At 45.1% G+C, this 15,823-nt stretch overlaps 1 protein-coding gene across 6 annotated transcripts in view; it reads right to left on the bottom strand.

Annotated features, from left to right (window-relative positions):
- Positions 1 to 15,823, bottom strand: part of TTC13 (tetratricopeptide repeat domain 13) — an 83,872-nt gene that overhangs the window by 3,878 nt on the left and 64,171 nt on the right. For 4 of the 6 annotated variants that reach the window (XM_036277357.1, XM_036277361.1, XM_036277359.1 and 1 more), the window contains 7 exons: positions 14,997 to 15,129; positions 14,337 to 14,429; positions 11,927 to 12,010; positions 10,394 to 10,478; positions 4,100 to 4,209; positions 2,066 to 2,201; positions 1,375 to 1,454 (listed from right to left, as the gene is read on the bottom strand). In XM_036277357.1, the coding sequence (XP_036133250.1) occupies positions 1,375 to 1,454; positions 2,066 to 2,201; positions 4,100 to 4,209; positions 10,394 to 10,478; positions 11,927 to 12,010; positions 14,337 to 14,429; positions 14,997 to 15,129 (721 nt within the window). The remainder of the gene's footprint in view (positions 1 to 1,374; positions 1,455 to 2,065; positions 2,202 to 4,099; positions 4,210 to 10,393; positions 10,479 to 11,926; positions 12,011 to 14,336; positions 14,430 to 14,996; positions 15,130 to 15,823) is intronic. The other 2 variants (XM_036277358.1, XM_036277362.1) reach the window with 1 other exon arrangement.

The raw sequence follows: 15,823 nt of genomic DNA, 5'->3' as shown, positions 1-15,823 counted from the left end.
TGAACCAGGGCAGGAGCTGTGAGCACCCAGGAGCGAGAACCGCGGGTAGGAGGCAGAAGCAACAGGACTTAGGGCAGAAGCAGGGACGGAGGGGCAGAGTGGAGGGTGACTGGAGCTCGGCTTCCTTCACACGTCACACAGGGGCCCAGAGCTGCGTCGAGGCCAGTGGAGAGCTGCTGGGGTCTGCACAGGGCGCAGGGCCGGGTGAAGGCAGCACGCACAGGTCTACGGCCTCACACTCGGGCACGGCTAATAACTGGCTGATACTGAATACCGATGTTCCAGTTTTGTTTTGATGCCTTTTTAACATTATAATAAAATTTACTACCCACAGACAACACAATGGTGAAGGTGGGACGTTGGGGGGGTGTTAAAGGGGAAAAGGAGGGACATCTGTAACAAAAATAATAATAAATTTCATTTAAAAAATTACTACCACAGCCCTGGCCAGTTTGGCTCAGCGGTTAGAGCGTCGGCCTGTGGTCCGGAGAGACCCGGGTTTGGTTCCCACTAAGGGCATGTACCGGTTGCAGTTTGTCCCCGGCCCCAGGTGGGGTCACATGGGTGGCACCCACTCGATGTGTCTCTCTCATTGATGTTTCTCTCTCTTCCTCCCTCTCTCCCTCCTGCTCTATCTGAAGATGAATGCAAAAATGTCCTCGGGTGAAGGTAAAAAAAAAAAAAAAAAATGGAAAGAAACTTTAAGAAAAAAAAGTTACTACCACATTTAGGAGTTTTACTTTTAAAGTATTAACAAAGATGTACAAGTATATTATGTTAACCAAAACATCTTAAACCCAAGCACGTGCTAGCACTAGCAGATGCCAATGATGTGATTTACCGCACACAGCACTGGGCGATAGAATACAAACAGAACTCAGGAGACACCTCCCTGTGTTCATGACACCTGCGAGACTCCTGGTGGATTTATGAGCCGGAATTTATCCACAACATAAAAGCACTATGGGATGGTTGGTGACTCAAAAGTATCAGATATTAGGGCTAAAGGTCAATTAATGGCCAAAAATTGGGGGAGAGGGGCGAAGAGGGTGGGGTAACAGTCTGGGCGAATATCAAACTAAGGTGTAGGGAGCCCGAGGCCTACACACAGTAGGCCTTCACCACGCCTTCGCGGAATGAAGGAGCCGAGCCCGGAACGCCAGCACACAGTGCTAGAACTCTCTCTCACAGTTCTTTTGATGATGGGGTAGATTAAGGACATAATTTTGGGGTGGATGCTGAAAAAAAAAAACAAAAGGAGGCTCCTTGTCTTTGCTTGGGGTACTTTCGCACCTACACCCACAACAGGAAGCGTAAGCAAAAAAGAACATGTTTTCCAATGTAAAAGCTTTTATATTACAGGATCGCACTCACCTGGATCCTCGAGAGAGTGGCATTAAATTATAAAAGTAATAAACTAAGGATAAGATTAAGTTGCAAACAGCATCAGCCTCCTAGAAAAAAAGACACATGCTCGTGAACTTCAACACTAGATGGCCAGCTGGGTTTTTATCAGGGGACAGGACACGGGCACCGTTACACCAGGACATTCCTCTCCCAGGACAGCCTGCTCTCACACTCCTGGGTGCCGGACACCCTTCTGTGCAGCTTGCTAATGACAGGGTGCACAAGTCCAGTTTACAGTGGTGTCTTCCCAGCTGTTTTTAAAACTGCAAACTTCTCTGATGCACATCAAAATCTCAGTCTCCTTTAACATTATTTGCAATGTCAATACATATATTAGGATTAAAGTCAAACAAAGCACTTGGAGGGACGAGATCACAGACTAGGAAAGGTCATTTTCATTATGGAGCAAATTTTTCATTTAAATCGTGACAAAGCCCAAATTTGTGGTACTATAGTAAATAATAAATTCATTTCCCCCTCCCTAACTACTGTAGTTACTAAATATGGGAACTGTTTTGATAAGACTGTTTTAAAATATTTATAGGTCCATTAAAGCTGATTTCAAGCATCAAAGGTATAATCCCAATGAAAGCGTAGAGGCTTTAAAATGTTTACAAAGATCACAGGAAGCGTGGATTAACGGGAAACAAACACCTACCCCAAACTCTGAGGAAAGAATGAGAACTTTTCCTTTTGCTGTTAGATCTTTATAAAGTGCATCTATTTCAGCGTGATACAACTGTGTTCTTTCTTCTGTGGTTTGAGTTTCCACAGAAAACAGTATATTGCCAATCCTGAAAATACAAGAACACGAGTCAAAGGCATGTGTCACATAGTCACAGAGCTAAACACAAAGTAAAAAAGGAAGCAAATGGCATGCTGATGTGGCGCAGGCCCTGCGGAGGTGGACCCCACCTTTCTAACCAGACACAGATGAGGCTCGGGTCACAAGGATGCAACTTTTTCACAAAATACGGTAGTTGCCTGAGTCTAACCACATGTACTTATTATATGAGCCTAAGCTAATACAGGAGGAAACAAGCACACATAGTAAGGAGTGCACTGACCCGTCCAGAAAACATTTAATCAAACAGCCCCCTGTCTGGCTGGGGCTCAGGGGCCAGAACGGAGTACAAATGTTCTGGGACACCACTGCTTTCTTTTCCGTTTAAAGCCTCTGCTGAGTGCTAGCTCTGTGCAAGGCTCTGGGGAGGATGTGAATTTGATGCAACAGTATCCACTGCTCAGTAACAATCCTCAGGTCCTAGAACAAACGCGGCACAGCTGTGGCCTTCTGAGGAAGGGGGCGGACACAAGGCACACAGATTAGGAGCCTGTGTTCAGGCCATAGCCTAGTTCATCAGGTTCAAAAGAGGGAGATCAGATCTAATTTCGAAGACAAGGAAGAAAACAGGAAATGCTTCTTGGAAGAAGAGGCTTGAACTTGGGTCTTGAGGATCAAGATGGGAGTGACAGAGGCTCAGAGACAGGAGGTGCGAGGTGACCTCGGGGAGCAAGCAGGCAGCAGAATTAGCCAGAGCCCAGGAGGCCGAGGGGCCAGCAGACAGGACACAACCCCAGTGCTGAGCTGGCAGGAACCAGGGCTTCGCAGGCTGAGGAGTGGGGGCAGGGTGGGGTGAGAGTGTTCGGAGGTTCGAGGTAAGTCCACTTAAAATCCAAGGGATATGAAGGCTCCCAGATGAAGTTTGGATTTTAGATACAGTTAATAAAAATGTTCCCTCTGGTGCTACTTATAAAGTGAAACATGGGAAACACTCTAAATGGTCAATAACAAAAAATTTAGTAGGAGAGACTACAACATCCATAAAATGGAATACTATGCAGTTATTAAAAATGCTGATAAGAATAGGATATGGAAAAATGTTATAAAGTAATGGTAAGGGCAGTAAAAGAACACACTACAAAACAATATGTAAATACAATCTCAGTTTCTAAAGAAAATAACTTAAGGATTTTTATTACTTATTTTTAAATCCTCACCCGAGGATATTTTCCCATTTATCTTCAGATACAGTGGGAGGGAGGGAGGGAGGGAGGAAGAGAAAACACTGATGTGAGAGAGACATATCGACTGGTTGCCTCCCGCACAACCTGACCAGGGCCGGGACTGAACTGCAACCAAGGTACGTGCCCTTGCCCGGAAGCCAACCCGTAACCTTTTGGTCCACAGGTCAATGCTCCAACCGCTGAGCCAAACTGGCCAGGGTGAGGGTTTTTAGTTTTTAATCTTTGCTTATCTGTGTATTCTAAATTCTGTACACTAAGACCACACTACTCTTGTAATACACTAAAACCTATATTTTAAAAAACTAGTGGCCTTCAGTCTGGCTATTTCTCATCTCTCATCTTATTATGAAAGCCTCCCTACAATGAACTTCAAGAACTCAGAAGAATATAGTCCACAAACCACATTAGACGTTATTCTTAATTTCAGAAAGCTGTTAGATTCAGCAGTCAGACAAGGTCTTCTGCTGGAGTGACACTGGGAACGTGATGTCACACACACACACACACACACACACACACACACACACAGGCTGCAGCTACACGCGGGGCCTTGTTCTCAGTCCAGGACAAAGCACAGCCCTGCCGGTGGGACCTCCCGCGGGAATCACAGGCACGCTTCCCACCACCAGCTGCCCGCCCACCCACACGCCGGGCGCCTCCGTACTTGTCTCCTGTGATTGTGATTGTGAATCCATCGTATTCCTTCCCTTGGTCTTTGAGGCTGGGGACTTTGGTATTCACAGTGAACCCATCCTTCGTTTTAGTATTAAACTGCTTTCAGGAAAAAGAGAATTCACGTCACTAGTGTAAAATTCACTGTACACCCCCGGCTGCGGCTGTGCGGAGCTGGCTCCGATGCCCATGTTTTCAGGAAGAAGGGTCACAGAGTCCCTGATGCAAGAGACCCGGCCATTAGTGACAGAGGACGCCTCTGCCTGTCCCCAGGCCCCTCACAAGCTCTAAGCCCAACTTACACCCCTCATGGCCCCTAACGGAGGCCACAGAGAGCCTCAGCCCCACAGGCCAGGGCCCCGCTCACTCCCGAAGCTCCTTTGGGCTCCTTCTCAGGCTCATCGTGTGGGCGACAACTGACTCTCAACAGAGGAGTTGCACCCAACACCCTATAACTCAAAACAAAACAAAAACACCTTGTGTTCATGCTGTGCTCCTGCAAAACAGAGTCTGGTTTTTCTGAAACGTGGTCAGAATTATATGCCCACTGGGGAATTTCAGACCCACACTGCAACTCTGCAGACCAGACAAGAACGCTACAGGAGCTACTCCGAGCTCATGGCCCTCGGGCTGGGGAGCACGAAGGCATTGCAGGTGCGCGGCCTCTCGGCGGCACTGAGCAACTGTAGTCCGTCACGCTTTGCTTTTTAAATACACATCCGTGTGACATGAAAACCTCCCTAAGCTGATCCTGTACTCTGCCCAATATAGTACATTTAAATGCCTAAAATACCCACAGGACAGCTAAAGACGAAGGCCCGAGACACTCCCAGGGCTCCTTCTGTGTGGGTGTCCCAGCAGCCCTCAGTGAAGCTGCTCTGCCCTCTGGGGGGCATTTGGGGAATTTATGGGAGAGTTTGGAGGCTACTGCGATTAGGTGGTTGGGAGCCAAGGCTACTCGATGCCCCACTGGACTTTCAAGGAGATGGAGAACCTGTTCATCACTTAATGATACGGAGGCCTGGAACTCCCGTTACGCTTAGACACTGAATGTTTGTTAGTTTCATGCACACTGGATTCTCCAGGAATGCAAACAGCATGTAAATTGAGGAAAGAGTTTGTTATACATTGTTTGGAACTTCAGTGAGTGTGGTTTACCATTTCAGAAAACCATGTCACCAATGACATCATAGCTCATGACACCTGTGTCACCAAATAACAAACAGGTCTGGGGCTGCACCTGCAGCTGACAGTCACCACGATTTTACACTGTGGCGCAGGCCCCTGGCTACCTCTCCACGGCGTCTCGTGAACACAGGCCCGAATGCTGACACACTGAGATGCACACCATTCCATTATAAACTGCTCACCTTACAGAACTCCTTTACGGCACTACGTGGACTTTTTAAAGAGTTTTTCCAGTATGTGGGACATATTCTGTGAACTGCATCTTAGTGCAGCAAAGGGGGCATCTGAATATATGTTTAATGAGTTAATACTTGGGTTTGAGAAGACTGAGAACAACTCCTCGCTTCATCAGACCCTCGCAATAACCCCCGAGCTAGGTCTGCAGAATCCTGCTCCTCAGCAGACGGGAGCCTGGGACCCAGTCTGGGAAACAGGCTCATCCAAGCCTGGCGAGGCAGACGTGGGCCCGCACAGCCTTAGCTCACGGCTTGTACGAGATGATGCTTCCTGGTTATTCCTTAGAAATGGATGAGCTTTGGTAATTCATATACATTTCTTACATTTCATTTGATGTAAATCAATCTTATCTACCATAGCTGCACAGAGAATGTTTATTCAAGTTTTACATCAAAGTTCAAACCATTAATTGAAAAAATCCAATCTACCTGCTGTTCACACAGTTTTGGGTAGTTATATTCCTAGGTGGAGAAAAAGTTCATAAAATTATAAATTTTTACTGAATTATATTTTTAAACAATATCACTTCTGTCTCCTGAAGTTCCCTTTCCTGAATTCTAAAGGTTCTGACGCTGACACGGCCTCACCCACTTCCTTTCATCAGCATTTGCCTGGTAGCCTTTCCTTCCACTTTCTACACGTCATTTTGTTGTGTCTCCTGTAGCAGAATGTAGCTGGACTTTCAAAACCAATCTAACATCCTCAGTCTTTCTTCAGAGATACAGGGCAGGCTGACAGCTGGTGGGGGGTGGGGGGCTGGAGGGGTGAAGGGATTGAGCAAAAAATTTTTAAAAATGAAAATCTCACTGACACAGATAACGGGGTGATTGCCGGGGGGAAGTGGAGGGGGTGGGGGAAGTGGAGGAGGGTAGAAGGGGGATAAATGGTGATGGATAGAGACTTGACTTGGGGTGGTGAACACACAGTAAGTACAGTGTACGGATGATGTGTTGAAGAATTGTGCACCTGAAACCTGAGAGGGAAACAGCATCAGCTGCCTCCTGCAAGGCCCTCACCGGGGATCAAACGAGCAACCCCTCGGAACATGGGACAATGCCTAACCAAACGAGCTATGCTGTCCAGGGAAGAATTCCCTAACTTTTTAAGGCTGAATAATAATATACCATTTTATGAATGGACCGCATTTTGTTTATCTATTCCCCCATCAATGGACACTTGGGTTGCTTCCACCTCTTGGCTATTGTGAATAATGCTGTGAACATGGGTATACAAGTATCTGCTCAAGTTCCTGCTTTCAGTTCTTTTGGATGTATACCCAGATTGCATGGTTCTTCTATGTGCAGTTCCATCTTTAAGGAATTTTCTCAGAATATGTCTAGGTATCAGTATTTGAACATCCCTTAGGCCCACACTAATCTTCCCATCTCTCTGCCACCTTTCCTTCTATTGTCTTTATCAATTAACTCCTCTCCTTTATCTTTCTTCTCCTTCCTGAACTTCTATCAATAGGGCCATTCTTCATATTATCTCATATTTTATATTTCTTTGTCCTTTTTTATTTTTAATCCTTATCTTAGGACATGCTTAGCAAGAGGAAGGGACAGGGAGAGAAACATTGATTGGTTGCCTTCTGCACATGCCCCGACTGGGGACCAAACCTGAAACCCAGGCATGTGCCCTGGCTGGGAATCGAACTGGCAACCCTTCAGTGTACAACCAATTGAGGCTATTTCTTTGTCCTTTTATTCTAACTACATTCTGGGAGAATTCATTGGTTTGATCTCCTAGCTAATATACTTGATATTCAGAGTCTTCAATCTGCTAATATAGCTATCTGAGTTTTGTTTTTTAATTTACAAGAATTCTGACTATTGCTCTTCTATTGATACTGTCTGTCCTATGACACTGGCTCAAATCTCAGAGGAAATTTAGTTACGTACTTTTATTGAAGTAAAATTTGTATACAATGAACTACTCATGTATAACTTGATTTTCTTTGACAGATGGATCCACCGTTGTAACCACCAAGGCAATCAAGATGAAGTGTATCCCCATCATCTGGAAAGCTCTGCCCCGACCCTTCCAGGTAAGCCGCACTCCTCGTGAGCAACAGTGATTGTTCTGACACCTATCCCCAAAGCACAGTCGAAACTTCTTACAAATGGAATCACACTCTTCCTTTGCTCAACATAGCGTTTCCGAGGTTCACCCTGTTGCTGTCTGTAGAATAGCCTTTCTCTTTTATTATTAGTGAGTTGTATTACCTTGCTGGCCTCCCCCGAGAAACGATGACAGACCCCTGGGAAACCCCTGATCTGGAAGCCAGCGCTGGGCCAGGACAGCTGGGAACTGGCACACAAACACAGAGCCATACACACATCAAAGCAGTGGCTTCTCTGTGAGTGTGGGCACCGACTCTGACTCCACATAACCATGCAGATAAAGGGGGCAGCGTGCTAGAGTCACATCTGGGTCCTTCCCGGGCCTCACGATGAGCGTGAGGATGCTGCACAGGCTTGTTCTCTGTCCTGCACCCTGCTAAGTAAACCTAGTGTGATATATATATATATATATTTTTTTATCCTCACCCGAGGACATTCCTCCATTCTTTGCTCAGGTAGAGTGGGAGGGAGAGAGAGGAACAGAGAGAGAGGAGAGAAACATCGATGTGAAGGGACACATCGAGTGGCTGCCACCCGCACGACCAACCAGGGCCGGGGACAAACTGCAACCAAGGTACGTGCCCTTAGCGGGAACCGAACCCGGGTCTCTCCAGACCGCAGGCCGACGCTCCAACCGCTGAGCCAAACCGGCCAGGGCACCTAGTGTGATATTAAAGACAATGTGTCTTGTGAGTTGATTAACAACCTGAATCTGAGAACACTGACTTTTGAGTCCTAGAATTTTCTTTTGGTCTTTTCTTTTTTTATCCTCACCCGAGGACATTTTTCCATTTTTTGTTCAGGTAGAGTGGGAGGGAGAGAGAGGAACAGAGAGAGAAAGAGAAACATTGATGTGCAAGGAACACATCGAGTGGCTGCCACCCGCACAACTGACCAGGGCCGGGGACAAACTGCAACCGAGGTACGCGCCCTTAGCAGGAACCGAACCCGGGTCTCTCAGGACCACAGGCTGACGCTCTAACCGCTGAGCCAAACCGGCCAGGGCTCTTTTGGTCTTTTCATAGCTTCATTTCTCTGCTGAGATTTTCTATCATTGTGTTTATGTTTTCTTTTAAGTCCTTGAATACATTTATGAGCAGATAAGGCCTAAAAGGAGCTAATTCTAACTTCTGGATCATCTCAGGGTCTGTTCTTATTAACTGGTTTGTTTTTCTTGGTTATGGGTCACATTGTTCTGTTTCTTCATTTATTTAATAATCAAAGAGTCTGAACTACGGTGGCTTCCTTTAAAGCAGCAGTTCTCAACCTGTGGGTGGCAACCCCTTTGGGGGTTAAATGATCCTTTCACAGGGGTCGCCTAAGACCATCAAAAAACACATATTTCCGATGGTCTTAGAAACTGAGACACTGCTCCTCTATCCGTCTCCAGGTGGGTCTGCCCACATGCAGATATGCCCACATACAACATGAAGAACTGTATTAAAGGGTCACGGCATTAGGAAGGTTGAGAACCACTGTTTTAAAGGGTACTGAATTTTGTTTTAGCAGGCAAATCACTAACAGATCCTTTCATTCATTTAGGCTTGGTTTTATTCTTTGTTAAGGTGATCTGTTTAGAAATTGCCCTTTGTCCTAGGATACAGACCATACTCTGTGGTCTTATACCTACAGTGTGTCCTTCATTTATTTGTTTGTTTGTTTGTTTACTTATTTATTTATTTATTTTTATCCTCACTCTAGGACATTTTTGCATTTATCTTCAGATAGAGCGGGGGGTAGGGGGGTGGAAGAGAGACAGAGAAACATTGATGCGAGAGAGACACATCAACTGGTTGCCACCCACACGATCCCAACCAGAGCCAGGGACAAACTGCAACCGAGGTACATGCCCTTAGCGCGAACCAAACCTGGGCCTCTCTGGTCTGCAGGCTGACACTCTAACCACTGAGACAAACCAGCCAGGGCTACATTATGTCCTTTCTGTGGTCTTAACTAAATGCCCAAGGTGCTCACATGCTCAAAGGATTCCTCCATCAGCAAGGCCAGAACTCCCACGTCCCTCAGTACTGTTAAAGCTTTGATATCTCTGCTCAGCTCTCATCCCCACAGCAGCCACTCCCTGCAGAACCTCTCAGAGTCTCCCTGCCTGTGCAGAGTCTCAACTCCTATACTGACCTCTGGGCACTCCCCACTCTGCACAGCTCCCTCCTCTTCTGTACTCTGCCCTGCAAATTTCAGCCACTTTGGTAGACCCCAACTCCAACGTCTGACTCCTTAGCTCAGCGAGACTCTGCGTGAGCAATACATTCCTGTGCAGTGGTCTAGGAAATAACCCCAGGCAGAAAGCTGGGGTAAACACGGGGCTCACCTCACACATTTCCCTTCTCTCAAGGATCAGTCTTGTAACTATCTAATACCTGAAAACAGCTGCCTCAGATTTCGTCCAGCTCTGTAACTGTCACGGTGTGGAAGGGTGGTCGGGCACCGGTCACTCCGCAGGGACCAGAGCAGAATTCAACTGCACGTATTTTAAAGTTTCCTTATGTTTCCTATATCAACTGCGTCCTCAAGATTTTCTTTTATGTTTGAGTCAGATGCCTGTGCTTTATTTTGCTGAGTATTCAGTGTGTTTACGTTAGTGTTCTCAGGTAGTACGCTCTGTAAACTTTAAAACGCTTATAGCATAATATTAATAAACATGGCATTTTACAACTGAAAGAGTGCTATAGTTTTACTTTTTTCCTAAAAACGTCCTGCAATTTTGAGGATAAACTTACCTTCATGATTGGAAGAAGGTCTTCTACTTTGTGTACCTTTTCCAGAGCTTCTCTAACTTCCAACAAGCCTTTAGGATTATTAGCTCTTAAAAGGAGAGAGAGAGGAGCTAAAATTAATACAGAAATGTAATAATTATGCTGTGACTTTTAACTGGGTCACAACTAAAGTTTCTAAATAATGGGATGGTTTAATCCTAATGAGTCTGGGCTACAGATGAGAATTAGGGAACAGGAAGCAGCCTGTCTAGAGGGGGACATGGGGAAAAGCAGAAGGGATGGACATTCTCTTCGGTCACAAAACCCGATTCTCCTATTCCAACTCTGAAATTAGAAGTAAATGTTTTTTCTTTCTAGAGTTGCTCACACAGAAGTACTCTGCTAGGTTTGTTTTTTAACTTTTTTTAAAGATACAGTGGGAGGGAGACAAACATAGATATGAAAGAGACACACTGATTGGTTGCCTCCCGCATAACCCTGACCAGGGCAGGGGATTGGACCTGCAATCCAGGTACGTGCCCTTGACCAGAATCAAACCCATGACCCTTCAGTGCACAGGCCATTGTTCTAACCACTGAGAAAAATTGACCAGGGCTCTCTGCTAGATTTTTATATCAATTTTATATTTACTTGATGATAACTACCCACTCAGAATTCTTGTTTTCTCCAGTGTTCACTGTTATGTCTATAGCTTTATATCTCCCTGCCTTTCAGGTGAGGAACAATGAATATTAAGGCAGAAATCCTTTATAAAGAATGTCAAAGCTTGGCCCAGTTGGTGTGGCTCAGTGGGCTGAGTGGCCACATGGACAGAGAGGTCCTGGTTTGATTCCCAGTCGGGGTACATGCCGGGGTTTGGGGCTCGATACCCTGTAGGGGGCGTGAGAAAACCAGCGGATCGATGTTTCTCTTTCACAGAGATTTTTCTATCTTTCTCTCCCTTCCTTTTGCTCTAAAAGATCAATAAAAACAAATTAAAATAAATAAATAAATAAAAGAATGTCAAAGAAACACTGCCTTTTAGAAGAGACTAGAAAAGTTAAAATAGTGCATGTAAGATTAAGCACATCTGTTGAGGTCCACAGAGTTTGTTGCTATTAAAAAGAAGGTTGAGCCCTGGCTGGTTTGGCTCAGCGGTTAGAGCGTCGGCCTGCGGTCCAGAGAGACCAGGGTTCGGTTCCCACTAAGGGCATGTACTTCGGTTGCAGTTTGTCCCCGGCCCTGGTTGGTCGTGCGGGAGGCAGCCACTCGATGTGTCCCTTTCACGTCGATGTTTCTATCTCTCTCTCTCTTCCTCTCTCTCCCTCCTGCTCTATCTGAACAAAAAAAATGAAAAAATGTCCTCGAGTGAGGATAAAATAAATAAAAATAAAAAGAAGGTTGATAAATCATTATGAAAGGCTTTATGATTGCAAGCATGATGTAAACATCTGATACACTTTGTTTATTCTGTCAATAGGCTTAGCTTTCAAGTTTCATAAATATAACAAATATACGAAATCAATCCATTATTAAGAAAAAAATTTAAAGGATTACCCATGATAAATAAGAATTCTATCTTTAATAAAATGAAGAATTTTCTCAAAATATTCCAGGTATCTCATGTTAATCACCTGACCCCTGTAAGAAAAACAATAAAGAATTTTTACAAAGGAATATATTCCAAACAACATCTAATTTCCAAGTTAATCCAAGAGAACAATAAGAGAGCTATGAGAAAAACGCAGCACAAAAGACTGGGAAATTTGCTTCTGCACAACCAATGAATGGAGAAGCAAAGAATTGTCTTAGCAAGACTGCTTATCAGTTTTTGGAGCTTATTCGGGTGGGAAAGGTACCAAATTCAGCCCCGGAGATGCCAAAATGGGGAGGAAATCCTGAAGTACTCAGTGAGGCTCAGACTTTTATGCCCCTTTCCTCCAGGGATTCCTTCACTTTTTCGGCAACAGACCTTCTCTCCCTTGGTTCTCCTGCTGACGTCTCTGCTGACACCCTGCCTGCTGTCTGGCAGACTAGCAGTCTCCAGCTCTGCTACCCACCCTAAATATGATTTTCCTCACATTTCTATGCCCACCCCCCAATTCTAAAACTCTCTTCCAGAACTTCATGTCTAACCAACATGATGATGCACACATCCAACTAACGTACACATGTACAAGAAAATGTACACAGTCTATATGTGTACAACATGTACACATCCAATTGCTCCCCAGACCCCCCCAAACCTCAAGTTCATAATAATCAAAGAGGAATCCACTCATCCACACTTTCCCAGCTCTACCCTCTGAAACATGTCCACCCACTTTTTGTCCTGTTGCTACCTGGCTACTGGGACACCCATAAACCTGAGCCACAGACAGGACATCTCCTGTGGTTCCACACTCTCCTCGTGTCGAACCCCCCGCCAGTGCTCCTCATTCTACCTTCTCAATATCCTCTCTTCCCTGTAATTCACTTCTACACAGCTTTCCAGACGTGGTACTTGTGCATCTGAGTTATTCCGCCACGTTCTAACCACTTCCCTGTCTCCGAGGTCACTGCCCTCTAACCCATCCTGCCTCCTGCAGCCAAAGTGATCATCTGATTGTGCAGATGTGCTCACGTCACTTCTCTGCTCCCAGTCTCCGAACAGCTCGCCATCAGTTTCAGGGGGAAATGCCTTCCCATGAAATAGAAAGTTGTTGCCCTGGCCGGTTTGGCTCAGCGGTTAGAGCATCGGCCTGCGGTCCCGAGAAAGTTGTTTATACTCTAGGGAAAAAGTGATTCATATTTTGGTCTATCTGCCTGTGTTGATTGCTGATACTCACTTAATTACAAACTAGTCACCAGTCACAATTAAGCAGTCACCCATTCCTGACCGTGCCCGACTCCCTGTGGGTCCATGCCTCACCCACCTCTCTGCGCTTTCCATCTTTCCACAGTCAGGCCTCACTGAAGCCTAGTCTGAGTGCCATTTTCCGTGCCCCCGGCATGCTGTGCACATGGCCCCTATAACTTAACGCATTACACAGCTGTGCACTGGTCTGCCTTCTGCACTGAGCCACGAGCTTCCTGCAGTCAGGACTTACACTGCTTTCCCACCAGGCAGCACAGCACACTGACAGTGGCTTCAAATGAAGTCAGCTGAGTTTAATTATAAACATCACAAATTATTTCATAAGAAACAGAAATACACAAGTCACAAGGGAAAAATTATTTTCTAGAAATTAAAAAAAAATCTTTGTATAAATGACATTTCCATTAAACTTAAATGTCAAAAGTGTCTAGAGCATTTTTTTCTTGATTCAAATTTTTGGAACTAGAAGCATTTTAGATGTGACACAACTACCATACTTGTACATTTTATCTATTATTAAATTCACTGGGTCCCCTTGATGCTGATATTCTTTACTATTTGCTCATCATTTATTTAGAGGGTGGCTGAGCACACGAAGGGAGAGGTAAAGTGATGAGCACTTCACCCACGACCCTGACTTGCAGAGCCCCTGGGCAAAGCAAAGCCATCCAGTTAACACGGCTCACCCTCCCAGGCCGGCAGCTCAGCGACCAGATGTCATTGATCCAAACCCTTTGTGTGCTGCAGCCTTTCCCCCACAACAGCCACGCAATATTATCAGGATATTATGATAAATGTAACTTTCTCTAATTACTTTCTATCATGTTTTAGGACCCATTGAAGATTGACATTCTAGACAAAAATCTGGCAGTCGACCCTTCCTCAGGTTCTACATCAAAGAGCCTGGAGAAGGGGCAGGGCCGGTGCGGCGTTTCCTTCTGCGGCTGGACCAGCTGAGGATGCAGGCAGGATTCTGCAGGGGCAGGGCGAGTCTGTGCGGCCCGTGTCAAGGTCACTAGAAAAGGAGCAATGGCTCCCTCATGGTCCCCAGGTCCATCGATTTAGATTAAACTTCTATGAAAACAAAAAAGATGCACCGAGGGGCCGTACCTGATTAAATTGATGTGGTTGTTAAAACCTCTGCTAAGACTTCGTGCTGGCATCTGATCTAACCATAGCACTGGCTGGTCTGGGTCAGCAATCCTATAAAACAGAGCTTGTTAGAGATGAAGACCTTGCACAACCTAGAAAGCTTCAAAAGCATTAAAAATAAAACAGACAGGTATCTTTGCAAGAGTGGGAGAAAGCGATTGCTCAGACCATTATGTCTACAAATATAACACACAAACCTGCAAATTCCACCTAGATGTTCCGACGGGGCCACGTCCGAAGTCAGTGCAGGTTCCCTACTAGAGCAGTGTTTGCTCGTGGAAGCGAAACCGTCACTTATCTAAACTGCAGCTGGTTATCCAGACACACACTTTGACTACACAGTTCATTCCAAGGTGCCACAGGTAAGGAATGACATGCTCTTTAAGAGACTGCTTTTCTGAAGTACTTCTTTTAACAACGTGCTTGGAGACATGATAATTCCTATTTCATAAATATTAACTGAGTGTGTTTCAAAGAATAATATGCCAGCAATGTCTGACAAACTTAGAGAGAAGAATACAACGTATAAGGCTTACTATTAGTAAGTAAAACAGTGATGAGGAGACACATTATTTTACAATGATTAGAGCTAGTGTTTTTCACTCCAGCGCTAGTTACCGTCTCCACTTCACGGCGATGTCAAACATGTCCCTCCACTGCATCAGCCGCGTCTTCCCATTCATGCGCACCTTCGAGCTGGTCCACGTCCGCTGCACAGCTTGCATGACCTCCAGTGCTGCCAAGCCCATGGCTGAAAGGGAGAAATGCCGAGGAAACAGTCTGCCAGGACATTCAGGGGTGATTTCCACCGCATCTCAGGAATAACTCCAGAGTTGTTATACAGCTGACCCTTGAACGGCAGGCAGGAAGTAGGGGCACTGGCCACCTGTACAGTCAGAAATCTGTGTATAACTCTGACTGCCCCCAAATGAACTGCCAAAAGCCTACTGTTGACCAAAAGCCTTATTGATTACATAGTCGATTAATACATATTTTGTATGTAATGTGTATTATATACTATATTCTTAGAATAAAGTAAGCTCAAGAAAAGAAAATGTTAGTAAAATGTTAGTAAAATCATAAGGAAGAGAAAATAACTTCACAGTCTATACTGTGTTCAGCGACACCGTAGTTTACATCATCTGTTTACAAACAAATTGTCCACCAGCACCTACATCAATACTGCCTTACGTGATGCGCTGTACATGTTACATGTGTTACTAACACTACATATCAAAACAAACAGCTGATGTGGGAAGTTCATATTTATCTGCAGTAATGATTCATGCACTGAGAAGAGCAGCAATATGACTACTTCACAGTAGCCTAGTGTGATCCATCCAATTGCTTCACGGTAAAGGACAACTCTGTATTAAGTTCTCTAATATATGTGCTGAAAAAAATCCACACATAAATGGACCCACGCAGTTCAAACCTGTGTTGTT

Source organism: Molossus molossus, unplaced genomic scaffold, assembly GCF_014108415.1.
Source record: "Molossus molossus isolate mMolMol1 unplaced genomic scaffold, mMolMol1.p scaffold_m16_p_23, whole genome shotgun sequence".
NCBI classification, from domain to species: Eukaryota; Metazoa; Chordata; class Mammalia; order Chiroptera; family Molossidae; genus Molossus; species Molossus molossus.
Note: the sequence above shows the minus strand (reverse complement) of the source record. Positions and strands in the feature narration are given on the sequence as shown.